Below are 25139 nucleotides of genomic sequence, written 5' to 3'. Positions count from 1 at the left end.
GTGTGTGTGTGTGTGTGTGTGTACCTTCTTAGCCTCGTCAAGCTCTCTCAGCAGTTTCTCCTTCTCTTGTCCTTCTTCTGTTAGCTGCTCCAACAACTTCCTGTTGGCAAAACTCGACTCCTGAAGGAAAACAAATCGGGACATAAAAAGTCTCGGCTCCCTGCTGTAGTTTAATCTACAGCAATGCATCATGGTCTATGAGATCATCATATGTTTGTAGTGTCTGTCCTGTGAGAAGTCTGCATCTCTAAAAAGTCAGAGAAACAGCTTGTTTTCAGGTTTGCGATGATGAATTTTCCATCTGATCCAAGTAGTGGAGTAAAAAGTCCAGTATTTGTCTCTGAGATGTTGTGCAGTAAAAGTATATGTTTGCATAAGACGGAAATGCTTGAGTAAAGGACAAGTATCTTGAACGTGTACTTGAGTAAACGCGTTACCTGCAGCTGGGAGTCGAGGTCGTCTCTCTGAGCCAACAGACTCTCTTGTTCAGATCGTCTCTGCTGCAGTTCAGCTGTCAGCGCCTCCTGCTGCTCACGCAACAGATTCATCTCCTGCGTCTTCACCGTCTGGATCTGAACACAGAATCAGAACTTCATCATCAGATATTTTAAATGATCTGCTGTTAGTGAAGAGTTTGATGATGGAGGTGACTGAAGAGTCAGCATGGAGCCACAGACGACATGAATATTACACACTAAACAAGAGATCTTACAGCACAGTGTGTGACAACAGAAGCAATGAAGGACATCAACAGGAGACACACATAGTTAACTCAGGGATAAGCTAATCTCTGGGCTACATGATTCACACTGCCCTTCTTCTACCTCTGTACTCTCACACAGGTGTTTTCCATTAACCTGGCTGATTGTCTTCTTCTAAACTTTTAGTGCTGTTTCACACTGGCTGCTTGTAGCCCTGGTTATAGTTAACACCACAAACTCGGGGCTAACCCTGCTCCAGAGCAGAGCCACCTAGCCCTAGGCTAAAGTCGACGTTAGCCCACTTTGGAACGAGACAGAATTGTGCCGGTGTGAAAGCTCTTTTAGGCCCAGGTTCCCTTAACATGGGGCTAAATGCAGTATGAAAAGAGAAAGTCTTTACACACAAACTTTGTGGAGGATTTAAAAGTCCAGCGTGAAGGATTTAGTGACATCTAGTGGCGAGGTTCTAGATCGCAACCAATTGAATACTCCTCAACTCACTCTAGCCTTCCAAGTGTGAAAGAGATCGTACGATGGCCATGAAACTTGAGAGAAATGTGAAAATCCCTCTCTGGAGCCAGAGTTTGGTTTGTCTGTTCTGGACTACTGTAGAAATAACAGATATAAAACCTCATTCTAAAGTACAAAAACAACAATTCTTTATATTCTTCATATACTAATGAAAACATGAATATTTTATTCAATTTCTGACAATAAATCTTTCTAAATCTGAGACACTGGACCTTTAAGAAGAGCTGGTGCAACCCAGTCCTGGTCACAATGTGGGATTCTAGATGAGGGTTCTGATTGAAGGTTCTCTCATTGTTTGTTCTCTAACATATTAACACAACTAATGAATCCTATCGAGAACTACAGGTGTGATTTATGATTTGGTTAAATATCTGAGGTGATTCTGGAGAAAGACAGCTGATTGTTGAGTCTCATTCTCTCTCTGTCCCTGAACTTTGTGTTGGTGGTTCAGAACTTCAGAACCCTGGACTGAGACTCAACAGTCAAATATCTTTTTCCAGAATCTGTTACTGCACCTTTAAATGTTCTGTCTCTAGTACTTACAGCACCCAAAGTTAAGGTTCTAGGTCAGTTTTACAGTTGTTATAAGGTGCTCTGCAGGGTCCTGGGAGTCTACATCAGTTTCAGACCATCGATCTAAGGTTAAGGTTCTAAGAAAAAGGGTTCTAGGTCTAAGTTATAATTACCTGCTCAAGAGCGCACAGATTGGTTCTCAGAGCACTGTTCTCCTGTAAAATGGGTTACAGATTCACACAGTGAGGTGTTCTACATTATTATTAGTCATATTCTTCAGACTATTGTGCAGCGCCATCTGTTGATGACATCGACGATTACAAAGGTTCTGCTAAGAACTGGTGGACATGCAGGCTGGTTCACAAGATACCACCAAGGTTCCAAGGATCTTGAACTGAATCCGGTTCTAGAACCAAAGCTAATTTCATGGAAAACAGATGACAGATGATGTAGTGTTATGGTTCTATGTATGTTCTCCAGGTTCATTAGCAGTTAGTCGATGGAGTGAACCTTCTAGATGATGTTCTCTTGGTTTATTTACTGTTCTAGATCAGTTAGGTTAGTCCTCAAAGATGATGATGTGTTATGGTTCTTGTGTTCTTCAGGTTTATTAGCAGTTAGTCGTAGAGTTAAGCTTCTATATGACGTTCTCTTGGTTTGTTACCTGTTCTAGAGCAGCTAGGTTTGTCCTCAGAGCATCGTTCTCCTGCAGGATGTTGTCCACCTGCTCCTGACTGACTGCGCTCTGATTAGCGACCTGCAGTACCAACGCACCACAGGCAGGGGGCAGCAGAGAGAACACGACAGAACCAAAGGGAACAGAAAGAAAGCAGCAAAGAAAGGAGAACCAATAAAAGAAAAAGTAAGCAAGAAAATAAAGGAAAGGCAACAAAAGCAGAAAACAAAAACAAGAACAGAGAAATGAAAACAAATAGAACCAAAACAACAAGAACAGAAAAGTAAGAAAAAAGAATAAGACAAGATCAGAATGAGAGGGAAGAAAAGAGAAGGACAATACAGGTCAGAAACACAGAGAGCAGCAGCAAGAAAAACACCAGGATGTTCCTCTGCCAGAGTGAAGAGAGTTCTGTTTCCTTCTGTTCCTACGTCTCAAGTTATTTGTTAGATTTTATTTACTTCGTGTTCAGAGGGAACATGAATCCAGTTTTCATGACTCAGTCACTTTGGCAGGGAACGTGAGAGAACAGGCAGCAGGTCCTACAGTTGTCAGCCTCATCACCTTGTTTCCTCATCTCCTTCCTCCTCAGCCCACATTATCAATGAAAAACAAGTTCATGTTTTCTTCACACTCATTTTCCAGTTTGTTCATCAGTAAGAAGAAAGTAGTTGTTGCTTCATTATTTGCAGTTGTGTGAGGAAGACGGCTGTAAAACTGTATCCTGATCCAAACATGTGATCTGCTGATGTGTACAAGAATTTCTACACGTGGGTAAGAATCTATCAAATCTATTTTGACATGTGAATTTCACTAAACTTCTGCTGCACCTGACATCTTTGCCCTAAGTAAAGGCTTGCAGGTCTTGCTGCAAAATGTCAGGCTGTGTGAACATCAGGTTGTATATATATATATATATATATATATATATATATATATATATATATATATATATATATATATATATACATATATATATATATATATACATACATATACATATATACATACATATACATATATATATATATATATATATATATTGGGTCACACGTCACCGTCGCCACCATTTTCGTTTGAAACAACGTAAAGCAGCTGTCAGTGTGATGTGTACATATATACATCTATCGTGAGTTATCCAGTTTGGTTCCTGCGCTTCATCTCTAAACTCACTCTTCCTGTTTCCTGATTGTGTGCGTGTGTGTGTGTGTGTGTGTGTGTGTGTGTGTGTGCGTGCGTGTGTGTGCGTGTGTGTGTTACCTGGTCTTTCAGAGTGTGAACAGCCAGCTCATGTTCCTTCTCTTTGCTCTGCAGTTGCTCCTTCAGCTCAGCTGTCGTCTAAACACAAACACACGTCAGTTACTTTGGATTTTAACAAACACTGGCAGTTGGTTGGTGTTTACAAACAGCTGAGGCTTTAATGATCATCATCAGGGCTGCACAATTAAAATGATCAAAATCGCAATATGGCCAAGAGCAACATCAAAACCGCAGAACCAGAGCCTAATCACAGCTTCCTGAAGAAGAAAAAAATGTGTGCAAAATCTGCATTATAATGAAGAACTGTTCTCCTGCAGAGATCCTCTGAACAACAAATGTTCTCCAGATGAATGAAAACATTTTGGTTTGATACAGACCCCAGAAAAGGTCACATCATTCTGATTTTAATCTTTTTTTTCCCAGTAACAGGTAGTCAACAAAAAAGTCATAGTGGAGTGAAGATCAGTTTGTTAAGTTAGAGCTGAAGTGATGCTGTTTGCAGAGGTGGAATGTAATTAAGTATACTTTTTTGGATTGTTCTAATTTTATTCTTATCTTAGTTGTTTACTTATTTATTATATCTTGCTGTTTACTGTTTACTTAAACGCTGCAAATTTCCCTGTTGTGAGATTAAAAAGGATTATTTGAGCTACTTGAGTATTTACATTTTATGCTACTTTCCTCCACATTTATATTATGACTGAAGTTACTCGTCACTTTACAGAATCAGATTTTAAATACAAAATATAATCAGTTAATAACTTATGATTTATGGTTAAGCTGCCCAGCAGTATAAGAAACAGTTTACTTTTGGAACTCTAAGTGTATTTTGATGCTAAAACTTTTGCATTTTTACTCAACTAAGGCGTTGAATTCAGGACTTTTTCAGGAGCACTGTTGCACAGTGGAATTACAATTTTATTTTTATCGAAGTTCAAGATCAGAGTTCTTCTTCCACCAGTCGCTGTGTGTTCCTGAGCTCTGACCTGATTGGCTGCCATGAGGTCTGACTGTAGTTTATGGATGCGGATGTTCAAGGCCTTCAGCTCCTCCTCTTTCTTTTGGTTGATCTCATCGATCTTTGTCCTGCAGAGAAACAAACAATAAGGGCAAGTCAACAACATCAACTGTACGACTGTTAGTGACAGCTGTAAAGTCATCAGAGTGACAGTAAAAGGTGCAACATGAAGACGGCTGTAGTTTCAAAAGCTGCAGTAACGTGTTAAACTAGTATCTGTACCTGCAGGAGAAGGAGCATTAGCTGCAGTGGTACTGGTGGTATTAACAGTAAAAATGGCAGCCATCATTAGTAGTCGTCAGTCCCTACAGGAAGTTACATTTGCAACAGTTCACACTGTGAATTCAGCGCAGCCTTGCCATTTTGTCCAAACTCTGCAATTTGGACTAAATTACAGCTGTTTCTCAGAGGTTCCACCACCACAGATCTCCCCCATGAAAACATCATACATACATCTTGTTATTGACATTCATCAATACTTGGTGCACTTGTGTTTTATAATTTTGTGCTTGACTGAGTTTGAGCTCAAAAAGATTATGCTTCTTTGTGGTACACACCCCAGGTGACCTTCATCATTTGGGAATAAAGCAGATTTTGTTAGAATTTTTGTTCTCATGAGTCTTTCTGCTGAGGTTACTGAGAACACTTTTGAATAATTCTGTTCTCCCTGGAACAAGCTGCCTTTGAATGAATTACACAAAAAAATGCAACTTTCTTTTGCAATTTTCATTTGCTCCAGCAATTTCAATGCCTGAAAACACTGCAACAAGCATCTAATCAATTTTTTTTTTTTTTTTTTTTTCAGAAAAGCTGCTGTGAAATCAGACATTTAAGGACCAACAATCCCCAAAAACAGCCCCTGAAATCCTGGAGGGACTGAGCAGTGGCAGTCAAAGTGGTACCTGTAGAAGCAGCAGTGGTACAAATGGTAGAATAAAAAGTATCACGGTAGTACCAGATGTAACTGTAGTAGTTGTAGTATAAGTGTAGTACTGACCTGCTGTCGTTGTACAGAACCTCCTTCTCTCCCTGCAGACGCTGAAAACTGCAACAGAACAACAGAAACAAACTTTATGATCAATCAACAGTGATGGATCAGTTCTGACTGCTGCAGCTCTTCTTCATGTTCCTGTAACTTTCACGCCCTCCAGAGGAAGAGAAGAAGAACTGCATCTTGCAGATTAAAGGGATGGTTCACCCAAAAAACAGCACTGCAGAATCTCTCAAACAATGAACTGAATGATGACCAATTTTAAAGGAAAAAAAAACAAAACAAAAAAAAACATAATCCATACTCCATACTGCTCTTCTAATACAAGTCTCCTAAAGCCCCAAAGCTGACTTGAAAGACGTCATTTCCACCATGTTTTTAGCCTGAATCTTCACTGTAGATCTTTAGTTGGAGCCACGGTCACGTTCACATACACACTGTCTGAACTGGGTGTGTGGTGTGACGGTGTGCACATGCAAGCAGACAGCATGTGGGGACATAAGGAGATGTGGATTACAACAGACAAGCAGTACAGACACATTTCAGGTTTTTGGGGTTTTTTTTTACAACATCTGAAAACTGCTTAAATTGTTAAAATTAAATTGAGATTCTGTAACACTGTTTTTCTGTGAAACTCCAGCAGAGTTTGTGGACCCAACCTTTAATCAGCATGAGGGTGAGGAGATAATGACTGAATTTTCATTTCTGGGTGAACTATCCCTTTAACATCGAACATGATCATGGATCACAAAATTCACCTGCGACTTCAAACTTTTATGACCACAATGGAGTTCTGTATCAATGTTCTGTTATCAGTAAATGATCAGTAAATTTAACCTGAAGACATCTCACCTCTCCTGTTTCTTCTTTAACTTGTCAGACAGCTGGAGGAGAGACAGACAGACAGACAGAGAGACAGACAGACAGACAGAGAGACAGACAGACAGAGAGACAGACAGACAGACAGAGAGACAGAGAGACAGACAGAGAGACAGACAGACAGACAGACAGACAGACAGAGAGACAGACAGACAGACAGGAAATCAGAATAAAATGTTCTTACACTCTGCTGAACAGCCAATGCAGAGTCACTGTGATGTTTAATAAAATAAACCAAAGACCCAACAAAGTTGTAATTTTGTGTTTGTGAATGATTTCATTGTTGATTAATCTGACAGTTACTTTCACAATGAATCGATTAATCATTTAGTCTCAGACTTCCTCTTTTGTCCAAATAACAGTCCAAAACACAAAGACTCTTCCTTCGCTGTCAGACATGACAAGAAAAAGTAGCAAATCCTCACATTTAAGAAGCTGCAAGCAGACAATGTTTGACTTTTTGCTTGAAAAAATTACTGAAACTTCATCAATTATCAAAACAGTTAGTAATTGAATATCTTTTGATCAACTAATTGTTGCAGCTCTAAATGTTTTAAAAATGTATAAACAAGGATTATCAAGGATCAGTGCTGCTACAATGATTATTTTCATTGTTGATTAATTTCTTGATTAATCGATTAGTTGTTTGGTCGATAAAATATCAGGAAATGGTGAAAAACATTGATCAGTGTTTCCTAAAGCTTAAGATGACAACATAAAGATATTTAGTTTACTGTCACACACGACAAAAGAAACCTGAAAATATTCACATTTAAAAGTGCTCAAAATGATAAACTGATTATTAATTTAATACTTGACCTTAAACACTGCAGCTCTATCAATAATTAATCAATGAGATATCTTGTCAGGCTTCTTTTACCTTTGTTATCTCCTCCTGGAGTTTGGTGATTTCAGCCTGTTTGGACGCCTGCAGGCAGACAGGAGACACAGGATGTTTACGGACACTTTCAGAGTGAAGTAAACAAAAACAAACAGAGAAACAGGTTTGAGTTTATACACGTAAACATTTCAACAGTTACGTTTATTTTAGTGCAGTTAAAATTCCAGAGACACACCTGGTTCACACCTGGTGTCAACATGCATCCTGGATGATCTGATCACAGGTGGACAGCTCTGAGATCAGATTCAGAGGAGGTCTGAGTCATGTGAACATAATGTGTCCTGGTCTACTCAACTGACCTCCTGTCAGTCCACAGACACAGCTGTCAGTTGTTAGGCAACTCTCTGACCCGCTGAGATCAGCAGCAGATGTTTGTGAACAAAACTGATTTCACCATTCAACAACATCACCAGACTCCACTGTGAAATCTTGTCATTTTAAGAGCTGTTACATGAGAAGAAACTTTAAAAAACCGCAGCTTTGGAAAATTCTTTATTTTGTCTGCTGTTATGTTCACTTTGTGTTATACTTTATGCATAAATTGTGCTATAAAAATAAAGTTATTTTCATTGTTTAGTGATCATAGTGAAAGTGAAAAGTAGACTTTTTAGCTGATTTCAAAGAAAATACAGGGAAATATGAGCTGATTAATAATGAAGACACATCCTGTTACGTCCAAAATCTTTAGTAACAAATAAATAATCATATTTAATCAATCAATCATTTGAGATTATTATAAAATCTCTGTATGATAAAACATGACTCTGTTGTAACTAGGTCTGTATGATACACTAAAAAAAAAAAATCATAATTTTTGCATCACAAAAAAATATTAAAATCATGGTGATGGAGAGATTTGTTGGGTTCTGAACCTGAGAAACATGTTTTCTTACATGTGGAGAAGAAGATCTGTACGTCAGGACGTCTCTGCAGCTCTGCAGGACGTCATTATGATGCTGTTTATCACACATTTTTTGTTTTATCAAAAGATTTGCAGCTTCTGTGATTTGGATTTTTCCCTGCATTTGTCTTCAGCTGTTCTGCTCCATGTTGACATTTCACTCCTCCTCAGCTGACATTTATGTTCCTGTCATGAATTAATTAGTTCCCTCTCTTACACGTGACTATTTCATCTGCCAACATTTCGGTTTCATTTATTTTAATTTTTAATGTTATTTAATCTGCTGCTCACTCTTATGGGAAACCTTTAAAGTAAAAAACAACTAGCAGAGCTTTGTACTGTTGATTACTGCAGCTTATTTATATGAAGTATCATAATAACCTCCTGTTTCCGCCTGTTGAAAGGCTGAAGTGTTCCAGCAGAGCAGAGGTATGTTTAACACATCTGTACAGAGTTTGTCAGGCTAATATTTCATGACTAAGCTAAAAACAAAGGGTTACTGTTTTATTAGCCATTTGTCTTTAATTTGCCAAATTTCTGTGGACTTTCAGATAAAAGTCAACCAGCACATCTTCCCTAAACCAGCAGAGAATCCCTTCACATTCATGTCAGGTCTATCCTTCAGGAGAGAAATTAAGTTTTTAAAATGTGAACATCTAGCAGCCACTGACAGATAAATGTTAAAATTCACCTGCCAATCAATAATTCATCATTATTTTGTATCAGACACTTTCATATTTTACCAACATTTGACTGATGGCTGGTGTTAATTTCCCACCGTGTCAGGAAGCTGCATCACAAATACATAAATATCAGTATTTGTCGAGGAAAAACCGACACAAACCCGCTGCCAGATCCTGACTGATCAATACTGAAATATTCAACAGACAAACAATGATACTATTGGTATTCATTAAACGTTATATTAACAGGTGACAGGGCAAAACTTTCAAAAGTGTAAATTTAATGAAAATACAGACTCATATAAACATAATCCCTTTCATTGATCACTTCTGACACACCAGAGGTGTGTGATGGTGTCTTTATCTGCAGAGACTCTGCAGCCCTCTGCCTGGATTCACTTCATTTATCTGTATTTTGCTACTTGGGAGGATTTACCAACTTAAAATGTTGGTATTTGGAGTTCTAACTCAAAAAACAAAAACTTGTATAAAACTATTTCTGCAAAAAATTAAAAAAAATAAATAAATAAATATAATATCAATCTTTTTACGTCACGTCAAAGAAATTTCATGAAAGAACTAATTTCTTTCTAGTAGAAGAAAAAGTAGTTCCAGCTGATTCTACTGCAGAAAGAAAGTAGTTCCTACATGAAGCTGCTCACAACAGAGACTGTGGATTCTCCTGAGTAAGCAGGTCATGACTGCTGGAAAAAGATGCTGGTTCGGAATTTTTCAACAGCAGTTTTTGTCTCTTTGAGCTCCACAAGCTGAGTGTCATCTAGTTCCATTATACTGGAGAGAACTCGATCTAGATAAATAATTTGATCCTTTCAGACAGATGTGAAGTGTTTCTGAAAATTTTCACACATTTTTCATTCAGATGTTTTTAATGTACAGATTAAAAAAGTGTAGAAACAGGTGGATGGAAGTCACACATCTTTGTGTCAGGTGTGTGTCAGGTGTGTGTCAGGTGTGTGTCGGGTGTGTGTCAGGTGTGTGTCAGGTGTGTGTCAGGTGTGTGTCAGGTGTGTGTGTGATAGAGTACCTCCAGGTTGTGGATCTGCTCCCTCAGCAGCCTCTTCTCCTCCTGCTCGGTGTTCAGTGCCATCTCCAGCTCTGGTCCAAAGCAGTGAGTTATTGGACAGAGAGCAGCCGACCAGCCTAGCGCTGCCTGCTTAGCTACAATCTTCTCTACGCTCTTCTCTGACAGGCCTAAAGGGGGCGCCGCACACAGCAGGGGCAGTCTGTTAGGCCAGACACACACTACAGCAGCTCCTCACTCCACTGAACTCTGGAGGAGTCTGACCAGATCTCAGTCTGGGATTCTGTGGCTGAGCTGCAAAGTCAAACACCGACTGTGACACGACAAAGTGTAAGAGGCGTTCACTGACCGCGTGTTTATCTGAACACATTCAGGTCAGCGTGTCATCAAAACAAATAACCGCAGCAAGACGTCTCATCTCTAAATACTCTTTAAATCAACATATCAGCTGTACTGTGCTTGAGATAATTATTTTTTAATGCCGTAATTTAGATCACAAGTTCATTATTTTGTTATCTCAAGAAAATAAAGCTAATTTTCTTGAGATAACTGGTTAATTAATCTCATTATCTCAGGAAAACAAAAGGCAGATTTCTTGACATGAGGAGATAATTTATCACAAGAAAACAACTTTTGTTTTCTCATGATCACAGGATAATTATTGGAAACTAAAAACTGACTGTCTGGTTTGATCATGGAACAACCAAAAAGGTTTTTATCAAGCTAATATTTGCCTCATCTTCAAGATTACACACAGAGAACTTTTGTCTGATTGTAACTTCAAACAAATGATTTTTTTATTTTTTGTGATCTGTTTAAGTAGATTAGACTTGTGCTGCTGCACGGCCCGACGCTGCAGATTTTAAAATATTACAAATAATAACAGGAAACCACCTTTGTTTTGTCTTGACAGTGGGTTGATTACCTCGTTTCTCCTCACAACAAAATAATTAACTTGTGATTTACAGATAATGGCGTTAAAAAACATCACTGTAAGAACGGCCGCTCTTGGCTCCTGTAGAGGAGTAATTATGACTCCACTTGTATTTTTCTATAAATTTAGATAAATCTGATAACATGGAACCAAACAAACACAGATGTGTGACGTCAACATCAGTTAATTACAATAATCAAAAACTAACACATTATTTACTTCAGAAACTTTTCTTTTGTAGAAAAGAGACTCAATATGTCTTTAAAACGTTTCACTTTTCAGTAAAATAACACCTTTATAAATTTTAAGATGAAGATTTTTTTTTTTTAAATACAAAAGCAGCCAACAGTCAAAAACTGTCATTTAAGTTTGATATAACTTTTCTGCACTCACATTTAAGAAATATAAATTCTTGAGTTCGATGTATCATCAAGTATTCAGACTACAGTAATATTACTGGAACGGATGGAAAAAAAAATCACTTTTATAAATCAAGTTAACGGCTGTAAATTAGTTTTGGCTTTGCACCTTTGCCAGAAAATACCAGATTTATGAGCCTGAACTTGTATTTCAGGTTGATGTTTCTTTAAATTCTTGTTAATGTTCAGTTTGTTCACAGTTGGACAGTTTGAGTCAGTTTGTAGTGTGTGTCTGCCCTGAGCCAGCTAGCTGCTCTACGCTTCAATAAAGCTGCAACGTCACCGTTAATTCTCAAATACAAAGCAGAATTTAAATGATGATAGTAACATAAAACATTGAGGGGAAGTGGATTTGAATGAAACTTTAACAGATTTAAGCCTTTTTCGGGTAAATAACTGACAGTATTTGAGAATTATGGGTAAAAAGCACCATAATGGGCCACAGTGGTGTGTTCACATGTTTTAGGTCTCGTCTTCATGTATACTGATATCTTTAAAAAAAAAAAAAAAAACTGTCTTTCATTTTGAAAGAAATCTTGTCCACATGACCTTTGTTTTGCAAAGTTTCTCTACACCAGGAAAACACAAAAATTGATTCAGAACATTCACACAAGCATCCCGGGCCAGAAAGTCTACATCAACAATACGTTCAAATTACCATTTTATTTATTTCAAGTTATGTGACGTCTTTCTGCCACATGACCTCGCAGTGCAGCGGCCCGCCACACCCACACTGGTGTGATGAGTCATCGTTTCCCATTTTCAAAAATCTCTGTTTTAAGTGACCTAAAATGATGTTTGCAAGTGAACAAGAGGCCAAAATGTGGAGGAAATACGTCCTCAAAAATATCCTTATACATGTGTGACAAGACCTTAATCTGTTATTAGGAAGAAGATTTCAAAGGATTTACCAAATCATACATCAGCTTTTAGATCGTTAGTTTCATTTAATTTGAATGGAAATCAGTTTGCAAAGACTCGCTGCAGAGTTTCCATCAAACTGATGTTATTGTGTTTTACTGCAGTTTGGACCAGATTAAGTTTTTTTTAATAAGTCTCTGAAGTGATGTGTTCAAGGACGCCGAACAGTAAAAGAAGGAATGGATTGTTATAAGTATGCATTTGGAAAGTCAGTCAAGTTTCTGTCTTTAGATGAGAAAAGATATTTACTGGATGGTAGTGAGCTAAACATACAAATAAATGAAACCGCTGTTAATTGATGATGGAAAAAAGGTCAATTTTCTGTCAATGAACTTATCAATGTATTGACAAACTATTTTTTCTCTAGGTGTCGCTGTTTGTTTATATTTTTTGTTCTGTTCAGGTTGTTGTACTATTGTTCACCAGGTGTCATCAAATAATTAACCGTGCCACAAAACTAGGGGTGTAACGATGCGTCGATCTGAACCTGAATATCATCGGCTTTAATATACACCTTTATTTTGAAATTCCCATGGCACGTCTGTGTCACAAATGTCTGGAAGAGTTCAGTCATAAAACTGTCGAATCATAATTTACTTGTTTTTTGTGTTTCACCTCATATCGATCACAGACTCCTCAATTAAACTGAATCAAAATCGTATCAATGCAGACTTTGTGATATCAACTAATATCGAATCATTGTCTTAAGAATTGATAGATTGGTATAATAACGTATCACGGTGAAAAAACTCAAAACTGATATCAATAAAGACCTTTTTCATCTGAATTAGCTCTGGTTCTTGAACCGGTTCTGTCTGAGATTCTTGGAACCTTGGTGCTTTCTAGGGAACCAGTCCATGTTTCCACCAGTTTTGAGCAGAACCATCAACAACAGACCGCGCTACGACACACAAGGAAAACCTGCGACTTTTTTGGTTCCAGCCGGGAACCAACTCTTTGGGTTCCAAACTTATTTGTTTTTGCTGCAGATGCTCAGAACACTGCAAACAAATCTTATAATCTTCCAGAGTGACACATACTGACACTAAGACAGAAACCTGAAACATGTCGGAGAGTCCTTGAACACACCATCAGTCTCCCTTCAGCTGCATTAAAACAATAACATCAACAAATAATCATCTCAGTCAACATTTAGTTGTATTTTATTTCTCTGCAGCAGCTCTGGTGATGTTCTTTATTCTTTTCAGACTCAAACAACAGTAAATTCATCTCCTAAAAAGTCTTGAATGTGTATTTCAGCCTGATTTCCTCTGAGCTCCACAGTGGTTAAAAAAAACTATTAAAAACACATCAGTGAGACAAACTGTTGCACTGGCTGACGTGTTCCTTCATTATGAAAGTAGTTTATATTGATTCAGTCTCACACACACAGTCCTCCTGCTGCACCACATATGGATTAATCCGCCACAGAAAATAGTCCCAAACAAATTCACTACTTCCTCCTGTTTATTTGTGATACAAACTATGGCAAATAGCCGTTTGAAAAAATGACCGATGTTTTCTGTTTTAAGTATGAAACTACAGTATATGTGTCAGGAGTTTTTAAAGATTTTCAACCAATGAGCATTGAGTGGAGAGCCTCAGACAGGAAGTCAGGCAGTACTGAGACACATGAGCTTTGCCAATTACAAGAAAAATATAGAGAAACACCAGACTGAACCTTTAACTTGACGTGAGCCAGATTTCACTTAAAGCCAAACGACGACTAGAAAAGCTGTGTGTATGATTTAGTTGTTCATAATTTGTACAAATGACTTAAATGAAGCTGAAAATAATCTGATGAACTGAAGCAAAAGAAAGAAGAAAAGTTGTTTGTGCTGGTTTACAGTTTGTGTTCAGATGAAAGCTTGAAGAGAATAAAGGCAGAAACGAGACGTTATGGAGGAGAACTGCTGGTTCTTTCCACGTGAAATTTAAATGGTTCACTGGTCCATGAGTCGACTATCAGCTGTGAAGCACTTCATGTTTACTGATTAAATAAATAGAATTATTTACAGTAAACATTATTTTAATGCAAATGCAGACTTTTTCTCATTCTATCATTTAGTTTGAGTAAAATAAACTGAACATTTTAGAAGGGCTGTACCAAATTCACTTTCTTTTTTTACATTTGAAGCTTTTACTGAGGTTTTTGAATGAAGCTGACATCATATTTTATTTCTTCATCACCCCCCAAAAAAATCTCAATCTGAAAAATGAATCATCAGATTACGTGAGTTCATCTTTTTTTTTATCAAATTAACTTTCTTTAATCAATAGAACTCATCAGTTTCAGCAGAGAAAACTGCTATCTGACTGCAGTGAAAATGTTTTTAAAAAGCTGAAGACCAACAAATATGGACTGAAGCAGCTGGATAAAAAAATGGTGTGAATTTTGGAAATGATTAAATCTATCTTTGTTCAATAAATTTAGAGCTGCAACAATTAGCTGAATAATCAATTATTAAATTAATCATCAGTTGATTTTTAAAGAAGTAGTAGTCAAAATTTTCTGATTCCAGCTCATTTAATATGAATGTTTTCTGTTTTTTAACTCCTCTGTGATACTAAACTGACTTTCTTTTGGTTGTGGCCCAAACAGAACATTTGAAAATCTCATCTCGAGCTCTGAGAAACACTGATCGACATTTTCCATCATTTTATAGTCAAACTAATAATCGATTAATCAAGAAAATAATCGACAAGTTAATCGATGATGAAAATATTTGTTAGTTGCAGCCCTAATAAATTTTGACCTTTAGACCCGACAACACAGAATCAATCCTACGCAGCCATCACTGAACCTCAATCTATAAACAATGTAATATCAATGATCAATACCCTGCACTCTGGTCCAATGAGAGCGTTGTCTTGTCAGCAGGTCGAGTCTGCAGAGAGTTTCATTTTAAATGACCTTGTCTCACATTACTCCGTCCTTTTTGTATATAATAAGAACATTTCATTTTTAAATAAATTCTTTCAAAAAAAAAAAAGTACAATACCAAAGGCAGAAATACCAGGTTTAAACAGGACGAACAGAAAAAGCTGGGCAGAATTCAAGCGTCAGTGTTATGAACGAAGCTTCAAACTCTTCGGTACAGCCCTGCATTTTATGTTTTTTTTTGTTTATCAGACCAGAGAGTTATGAAATTTCATGAGAGGAAAGGAGTTTTTGTTTTAAAAGGAAATTCTGTCTAATAAGTAAGAAAAAGAAAGTAGAAACTCACCGTGTAGTTGTTTCCCTGTGTGTTCCAGCTGAGCCTCCGTCTGCAAACAAGGAGACAAAATACAGAAAAACATTAATATACAGAAACACGTTTATATAAATGATCAAATATAGATTCAAGCGTTTGTCGACCTGTGTGTTAATCCCACATTTTATTTTCCATTATGGCTCTTAGTCAAGATAATATGTTACTAACCACCAATTTTCAAGTGAAAATTTGAGAGACATGGCAGAAATGTGAAATTTTTGGACGATTTGTGGAGCAGTTTCAAGTTTCAACCTCACACATTGTGAATAAAACATAATTAACACATTTTTCTGCAACAGTCCTGCAGCTCAGTGTGTTGAAACTGTAAAGAAACACAAAAACATTCCTTTAAGAAACGCTCTCCGTCAATCACCTGTCCCAGTCTGTCATTGGCTCCCTCTGCGCCTGGCTCCTCCCCTCCCCCTGTGACATCAGAGACTCCGTTGACACTGGATGGCCCGTCGGTCTCCGTGGTAGCGCTCTGGTTGCCCTGGGCGACCGCCTGTCTCTGGAGCTCTTTGTCATACTGCTCCTGGAGAGCTGCAGGAGAATCAGAATCAAGTTTCATCGTTCAAAATAAAAAAAATAAAAAAAAAGAGATTTATCCAAAGACAGAATTAAATGTAGTGCAGAGTGAGTCCACTGAGGCCGGACTTCATCAGTGCTTCTTGTTTTCCTTGCTGGTTTTGTTTTGCAGTTCTTACAGCGTTGTCAATATAAATTTTACCCAAAATCACGAGACAGAAAAGTGCAACCAACAGTTTTTAAGACCTGTCAAAACCATATTTAAGAAATTTTAAGGCCTAAAATTCAGATTATTGTATTTTCGACTTTTTAAGACCCTGCAGACACCCTGTTTTATTTATGTCTGTATTTTGTGTCTTTTTTGCATTTTATTTTAGAGAACTTTGAGACACTTGCTAACAAACCGCGCTAAAGAGATCAACTTTTCTTTACTTAACTTTTTAAACAAAACAAATCATGTAAACTGTCAACAGAACACAGAACAATTTATAGTGTACAGTTATTATTATGCCAACTTGAATCGATGCATATAACCAACGACCTCACAAACAACAAACATATTTTACACGTCTTTGCTCGCAGCGGCTGAATCCAGATAGAAAAGATGAAACACGTCAGAGCTGTGAAAAGACGAATCTTCCTCCTGACAGGGTCAACGTCACGTCTGACAGGTGGGTTTACCTGCCAGCAACAACACACCTTTCATTTTCTTCTGCAGGGTGGAGTTTTCAGCCTGGAGGCGGAGGAGCTCTCCATCCACAGGAGAGGAGGCGGGGTTGAGTGGGGGGTTGGATGCAGAGGCGCCTCCTCCTTCCTTCAGGCCCTGGTTCTCCTGTTCCAGCTGTTCGATCTGTGTGCACAGCTGGAAAAAAAAACAAAACAATCATATATCAACATATATACATGTGGGAGGCCGTTCATACATCTTCAGTCTGATCCGACAGACTTGACACTGAGACTTGCGTAATAAATACAGCGTTTCACACACGGAAACGTGACCACAGGCAGATTCTTACACTTCAAGTCTATGTTCCTCCATTTTAAATGTGTAACTACAGTGATTGAGTGTTGGGTTGCCAAATCACAGGCGACCTACACTCAGTTCTGTTCCTGAATGCATCATGACGTAGCACTGAAGCTGCTGCTGCTCTGTTAACGTGCTGCTACACCTCCTGTGTTAGTTACATAAATAAAATCATATATTTTAAATGTAAAACTAGTAAAATAAATCAAAGTGAGATTTACTTTGGAGAGTTCAGTCATCAGCGTGCTGTTCTGTAGTCTGAAGTCTTCCTCCTGACTGTGGAGTTTCCCCTGAAGCATCTCATTCTCACTCAGCAACGCGTCCACCTCCTACAACAATACAAGCTTAAAATTAATGTTTACAGTCAATTTGCATATAAACTCACCATATAAATAAAACAATGTTCAGATACTTAAACTCAAAAAACACAGATTTAAAAATGTATGTAATATAAATTACAGTAAAAGAAGATAATAATGAGACGTGTAGGAAGTGTGTGAGACACAAGCTGACCAGCAGAGGGTACTGTGGTAACCATAACAACCAAACAAGGTAAACTCACCTGAGCTTTCTTGCTCTTATTGAGAGCCTGAAAAGGAAAATCAAACTGATCAATATGAGCTAAATTAAATCTGAAATCTGTGACTCAATCAGAATAATCAGAGAAAAACTGTTCAAACTTTTGTAACTGAAGTCAAATAATTGCGTTTATTATTATTAGAATATAAAACATTCAGGCAAAACGAGTTTGTTTGTGTAAGACAGAAGTACAGAAAATATGAATAATTCCTAATAATCAAGTATTGATTACCTTCTGTGCTTTGACAAAATCTCTTTCCAAAACCACATTCTTCTGACGGACAGTGTTCAGCTCTGAAACACATCATCATCATCATCATCATCATCATCATCATCATCATCATCATCATCATTTTAACAGCCACAGTTTAATGAAGTCAGACACATTTTATTTTACATATACTGCAGGTTTGGATTTATATATTGCTGTTACATATATTGTAAATAAGGCACACACACACCTTTACACACTTCTTATTGTATATATTTGTTATTACTGTTATATCTTTATATACTGTAGAAGAATGTATATATTTTTACATACTTCTTATTAATTCTTTATGCTCATATATAGTTTCTGGTCTTGAATGGGATCATCTGTAACTTATAGCTTATAAAATACAAAATACATGATTCTTCTCTGTGTTTTAAAGGTTTAGTTCACATCCACCAAAGTCACCAAAGTCACCAAAGTCTGTCAGTTGTGTTATTCCCAAAGTCTGGGTCGAGACCCACAGGTGGGTCACAGGAGATTTTATTTGGGTCCCCAAATTAAAAAAAAAAAAAAAGACTATAGACAGAATATGGACAGTTTTTCACTGACAGGATCTTAAAAATTTAAGATTTATATCTGGAGTTTATAAAGTATTTAAAATGTGTATATTGTTTTACTGATGAGAGGAAATTAAAATAACGAGATGGTCTGTTAACTCAGCCTGAAGTGAAATTATTTGTCATTTCTAAACTTTTAACACGTGTATTGATTTTCAATAATGTGTCAATATAATAGAACGTGATGCAGAAAAAGGCAGTAAAAATGATCAGGAACATGCAATCATTCACAAAGGAACTCTTCCTAGAATTTATTGATAAGGCCTGTTGTGAATTGGGTCATGATGGTTTGTCATTTTTGTGGGTGTCTGGATAAAAAAGATAAAGAGGTGATAATATTCTAAATATAGTGTACACTTAAACTGATTCAAATAATCTGAACTATGCCTTCTTTTAATCAAAAATCAAAGTACTCAGTACTCGTGCATTTTTATCAGCTGTTGCATGAATCTTGACTGAACACCTTTTTGTTAATACTCAGACAAAATAAGTACAAATACTAACAGACATTAAATCACTTTAGAGGAAAAGTATAACTGATAAAACAGTCTGTTTAATCTCTACATTTTTTATCTGCTCTGCCTTTAATATTTCAATGTGATCATTATGAGACAATAACTGATAACTTTACCAATAAAAAGCCTTATCAGTCGTCACTCTGCTGCAGCAGGATGTTATTGCAACAGCAGCTTTGGCCAAATCTGTTGTTTACAGCCTTTTACAATCACTGTTTCACAATGAAGTTTCAACATACAGAGGTCTTCTTACAAACTGACTAAACGCTGACATGAACACACGTTTCAGTGTTTTGCGCTGAACATTTAGATCACTGACTCAGTGCAACATGTGGTTTCACCATGACTACGTAACGTAACAGTCACACACACGTCTCTTAAAAATGTTCAGAATTACTTCAACCAATGGAACAAGACTTTAAAGTTTGAATTTTGTTGTAATTCATTTCATGTGTTTGGTACAAGTTCAGTCTGGTCAAGAAACTTCACCAATTCTGTTATCAGCTCTGATAAACTGCAGTTTTACATTTAAGAAAACTGATAAACTGAGCAGGGTTAAACATTAATGTTTTTTCACTTTCCCCACTTGCCTTTTTTTGTTTTTAAATTTTTGTTTTATTAGTGGTTATTAAAAAAGAAAGAAAGAAAGACTAAAGTTAATGATAAAGTTTAATCTCAGGCTGAAATGTCTATAAAATGTCAGAAAATAGCAGCAAATGTCCATCACAGGTTTTTTAAACTCCAAGGTGATGTCTGCTGACTTCACACTTTTTTACTTTTGATACTTTACTTAAATGTTGCTATAAAACTTACATACTTTTACCTTTATAAAGTAATAACACAGGACTTTTGCTTCTAGCAGATCCTATTTTCACTGCAGGGTTTATATTAGTACTTTTGTGTAAATAATGGACCTGAATGTTTCTTCCACCTCTGGTCAACACATCCTCAGCCTGAACTGCACCTGAACTACACCTGAGTGTTAAATATCACAATATTTTTATCTAAATATGTCAGTCGATATTGATATTTATCAACATTGTGATAGTCTCACATAGTGCTGCAGAGAGGTTTAACTCCACACACACACATTCTGCTATTGAGGGAAAAAGAAAAAAAACACCCTGCCTTCTTTGCATTCCTTTAAACCAGTTACAAGCATCCTGGGCGGAGCTAAGCCCAGGATGCAGCAACAGTGTTGATGCATCCTGGGCGGAGCTTAGTCCAGGACGCAGCAACAGTGTTGATGCATCCTGGGCGGAGCTAAGCCCAGGACGCAGCAACAGTGTTGATGCATCCTCGGTGGAGCTAAGTCCAGGACGCAGCAACAGTGTTGATGCATCCTGGGCGGAGCTAAGTCCAGGACGCAGCAACAGTGTTGATAGTGTCGAGGGAAAACTTGTTTTGGTTGAACATTTTCACATCGGGAGGCGAACTCTGGTTTTAAAATGGCTACATCACTGCAAAAGAAAAGCTAACAGCTGTTAGCTTGTTCATGTTTGTGTCATTAGGGTCCCAGGCCTTAATTTGTCATTTTAACCGTTTGCCGTTTCCCAGGCGGACACTGCGATGCCACTTGGAGGAAGCGACCAGTGGCAGGACTTCTACTCACAGTGTGCGTCCAGTGAGACACACTAACATCGTGACAGTGTTTTGGGAACGATCATTGGTGCTCAAACAAAATATGAACACAATGAAATTTTGTCATCATCATTAGTAAAGACAAGAACAGAACAGATAGAACAGCCTGGTAAGTTCAGAAAATGACATCATGTTACTGTGATGTACATCATCATATCAATACAATATCAATATATTATATCAACCAAGCCTCCTCCTTTGAGTGAGTCTTTCCTGGTATGTGAGTGGGAAAAAAAACACTTTTTTGTGATGATGACAAAAATGTCTAAACATTAATGTGGTGCTAAAGAGAAGATAATCAGAGCGGACTGCACCTTTAACTCAAACACCGTCATGTAAAGAACAGAGGAGAGTTTTACCAGCCGTGTTCTTCCTGAGATCATCAGACAGCTGGTAGTTCTGAGTCCGCAGCTCCAACAGCTGAGCCTGCGTGCGCACACACACACACACACACACACACACACACACACACACACACACACACACACACACACACACACACGTTATCACCTGATATCATTATACCTCATGTTTAATTAGGTGCTTTCATTCTGCTTATAAATCTTTTGTAATGATGAGCTGCAGTAACTTCATTTATGCGTCACCTCTTAACAGCAGAACATCACAAAAGAAAAAAGGCAACCAGCATAAATACAGATAATACAAATAAAACTGAGTAAGAGTAAGAAAGAGTAAACAGACAATTACAACAATCTTTATCTCCAAAATTTAGGAGCCACAACCTCAAAGTCTCCTTTAGTTTTAATCCTGGATTCGAGGAGGAAACAACGAACCCTGATCAGAGACCGGCTGGTGATTCAGGGCTGCAGTAGATCTGTACTGCAGAAAGATGTCTGACCCTGCAGAGCTCTGAAAGTGAGCACAAGAACCTGGAACTGGACTCTGAGTCTGATGAGGAGCCAGTGAAGAGGAATCTAATTCAGTGTCACTCTGAAGTAAGATTAATGTATTAGTCAGGTACGTTGAGTCTAAAGTTTTCTATCACAAAGGTGTCTCTCTTTTAACCTGACCAGATCACCATGGCAACTGATGCTGAACTCATATCCTGGCCTGCAGCAGGTTATGTTCAGAGTTTCAGATTAAATCAGCCATCACTCTTTCCCCAATTCTTTTCCTAGTGAGGTTTTTTATGAGCAATATAGATTCTCTGATGAGGAAATAAATTAATAAACAAAGTTGCCGAGCTGAATGTTCACAACACAGCCACATAAAATATTACAGCAGCACAACCTGTGTGCATCGTGTTGCCATGGGAACCTCAGTTTGGTGATGCAGAGAGTCATTTTTTCCCCCATTTGCGTCAGGTCATATTAAGATTTTAATTGTTATGATGAAGCAGCTTACAGACACTTTGAATTATGTTTTTATGTGATCCTGATTGGCTGTCAGTCTGTCTTGCGCTGCTGGTATTGCAGCTCAGCTCATGGACAATCACTAACATCGGTTTTACTTTGATCTGGCCAAAAACTGAAGTGATTTCAATGTATCCTTCGTTATGGGACAGTGTCAGACTGACAGAAGCATTAAGAGCTCATTGAGTCCATTAGAAATGTTCTGCCAGCGTTGTTCTCTCATCTTACTTGCAGCACCAGTGTTGAATTTTGTTATAATATAGTATTATATTCTTCATAACTCTCCATTGTAACTACTCGTTCATGTTGACTGAAGTGGTCGGCCTGCGATCGCTTCAGTTTATGCAAAAGAGTCAAATGACGCAGCAACGAGCGCACACAGTCTGGCGAAGAAAGTCTGAGTTAACAAAGCAAGTTGATAAGCATCATCATGAAACCTGTTATCTCTGACTGGAGTTTTAGGTTTTATCAAGCAGCTCATGCAAAGAAAACCTGCCTGTTTTACAATCCTCAGCACTGCAGAATCTCCCAAATGACTGAGGTGAAAGGTGATCAGTTTTCAAAGAACATGGCTTCATGCTAAGGATCTACAATGAAGACTTATGCTAAAACCATGGTGTAAATGACGTCTTTCAAGTCACCTTGGCATGTCGGGGCTTTAGGGGACTTGGATTACACCAGACAAGCAGTATGGCAGTGTTTTATGAGGTTTTTTTTTTTCCATTTGTTTTTTTTATGTTTGAAAACTGGTCAGCTTTCACTTCCATTGTTTAGGAGATTCTGCAACACAGTTTTCCTGTGAATCTCCAGCAGCGTTTTGTGGATTAAAAAGCTAAACCTGACCTTCAATCAGTATGAGAGTGAGTAGATAATGAGGGACTTCTCATTGTAGGATGAACTATACCTTTAAATAAAAATTGTATATTTATTATGGCTGGGTATAGATTCAGATTTCCCAAATCAATTCAATTTGATTCATGAAGTCCCAATTCAATTAAATATCAGTTTGACTGGGGATATTTCAGTTACAATAAAAGTTTTGCTTAGATATGAAACAGAATACTAATGCTGTAAATTGTACAAGGAACCCTCTAACCTGGTGCATTATTAAAAAATAGTCATATTTTCATTAAGAATTGACCAACATGACCCACACACTAAAATTAGCGAAATCTCGGCCACGAGATCTTGAGCTACGAGATCATGCAGGAGAAAAGACCAGGCAAAGGAAAATCAATTCGAAACCATTGATCGATTTTTTTTTTTAACCCAGCCCTATTATTTATAAGTTATTATGTCATGGTTTTACCGGTCTGGATCACATGAGATCAAATCGGGCTGTATGTGGCCCTAAACGAGTTTGACACCCGTGGATTTTAGTGTAATATTAGATGGACGTACCTAATAAACTGTCAACTAAGACTCCAACCTCCTGTATGTAAACAGCATCATTATGAGCAATTAGCAATTAGCATGCTAACAGGTGTCAGTCCGTCTGCTTCATGTTTACACACTGACAGACTGACTGTGTACATGTACTCTGTTATTTATTACGATATAATAGTGTACACTGAGCTGTGTGTGTGTGTGTGTGTGTGTGTGTGTGTGTGTGTGTGTGTGTGTGTGTGTGTTAGCCTGACTCAGACCCCGTGACTCTCATTGGGCCGACTGTCCCGTGGATGCTAACATGTTAGCTCCCCAACAGATAAAAATAACAGTTAGCAGCAGGAAGCTAACTAAAAAGCTAACTGCATAGTACCATTTTTTCCTCCTGGTTCCTCTCAGACGAGGAGGCTAAGCTAAGCAGAGCTAGCACCGAGCTAGCATACAGAACTGAGCTGTCAAAGATGCTGCTGACATTTTGTCATCAGTGGGGACAGAAACAGAGCTCAGACTGACCGACAGCTCCCTCACACTCATACATTAATAACCACAGTCCTCTCTGTAACAACTGGAGCTGCAGAGATAGCTGCTAGCTAACTACGGACACCGTTAGTTTACTGCTCCCACCCTAGAGGCTAACGGCTGTTAGCATCAGTGAGCGGACGTCTGTGACAGTGATGCCGCACCTGTCCACAGTTCTGACAGGTGTTGTTCACACAGCTGACAGCTGCCTGCGTGTCAGCCCACCCGCCTGAAATGACACCTGTCGGGTTTTTCTTACCTGCATCCGATGGAACTCCTCCTCTGACAGAGCCTGCGACATGGCCATGTTTACCTGCTGCCAGCTAGCAGGCTAAGCTAGCGGAGGAGACGGAGCGGCTAACAGAGAGCAGAGAGCTGCACGGGGACAGACAGAGCTCTCACTCCGACTCTGTTTCACTGAACCAACAGAGCTGCACACAGGAAACACACGGACAGACTTCTCACTCTGACTCTGTTTCAATTTTTTTCAGTTTTTTTTTTTTTTTTCATTTTAATTACGTTTTTATGAAAGCCCATTTCCGTCGCTGAAACAAAAACATCCACATGATAAGACATTAGATAAAAAAGTCAGTTATAAGATAAAAAGTCAAAATGTTCACTTTTTGTCCCATAATTATGACTTACCATGTTTAATAAACACAAAAGAAAATTCAACAGGCACTCAACATTTTTAAGTTCAAAGATCCTCTAAATACATTTTCTGAAAAGTTTTCACAACATAATATAAATAATTAATTTGAGCATTTGGTTTTACGGTGCATTATTTCATTTTAAACTCAATGAAGTAATAAATAAAAGATTTAATTTATAATAATTTATTTAAAAAAAAAATAAAAAAATAAAAATATTTTGAAATATTTGTGTTTTGGGGACCTTTTTATGAACTCTTGCCCCATTAATTGAACATTATGAGTTTGATAAACACAAAAGAATGAAAAGGATACTGGAACTCAACATTTTTAAGTTCACAGAAGCCTCTAGACAAAAGTTAAGTTTTCACTATTTTCTACAAATAATTCATTTGAGCATTTGGTTTACAGTGCAGGGTCTTTTTATGCTCAGCATCTTTTCTAAATCCAATTTATGCACACCATCAGAATG

At 37.8% G+C, this 25139-nt stretch overlaps 1 protein-coding gene across 4 annotated transcripts in view; it reads right to left on the bottom strand.

The window, feature by feature from the left end:
- Positions 1-24429, bottom strand: part of gripap1 (GRIP1 associated protein 1) — a 53544-nt gene extending 29115 nt beyond the window's left edge. Inside the window, exons 1-18 of one of the 4 annotated variants that reach the window (XM_084720147.1) lie at positions 24277-24429; positions 21099-21165; positions 17985-18046; positions 17736-17762; positions 17395-17502; positions 16849-17011; positions 15998-16164; positions 15598-15637; positions 10100-10266; positions 7450-7497; positions 6543-6574; positions 5697-5744; positions 4668-4767; positions 3682-3759; positions 2410-2502; positions 1919-1960; positions 438-572; positions 25-120 (exon numbers count right to left, since the gene is read on the bottom strand). In XM_084720147.1, coding sequence (XP_084576273.1) covers positions 25-120; positions 438-572; positions 1919-1960; positions 2410-2502; positions 3682-3759; positions 4668-4767; positions 5697-5744; positions 6543-6574; positions 7450-7497; positions 10100-10266; positions 15598-15637; positions 15998-16164; positions 16849-17011; positions 17395-17502; positions 17736-17762; positions 17985-18046; positions 21099-21165; positions 24277-24324 — 1521 coding nt within the window. In that variant the 5' untranslated portion in view covers positions 24325-24429. The remainder of the gene's footprint in view (positions 1-24; positions 121-437; positions 573-1918; positions 1961-2409; positions 2503-3681; positions 3760-4667; positions 4768-5696; positions 5745-6542; positions 6575-7449; positions 7498-10099; positions 10267-15597; positions 15638-15997; positions 16165-16848; positions 17012-17394; positions 17503-17735; positions 17763-17984; positions 18047-21098; positions 21166-24276) is intronic. The other 3 variants (XM_084720149.1, XM_084720148.1, XM_084720150.1) reach the window with 3 other exon arrangements.
- Positions 24430-25139: the final 710 nt, after the last annotated feature.

This window comes from Lutjanus erythropterus, chromosome 6 (assembly GCF_056507025.1).
Source record: "Lutjanus erythropterus isolate fLutEry1 chromosome 6, fLutEry1.hap2, whole genome shotgun sequence".
Classification (NCBI taxonomy): Eukaryota; Metazoa; Chordata; class Actinopteri; order Lutjaniformes; family Lutjanidae; genus Lutjanus; species Lutjanus erythropterus.
The sequence above is the reverse complement of the archived record's forward strand: the minus strand, read 5'-3'. Positions and strand labels throughout refer to the sequence as shown.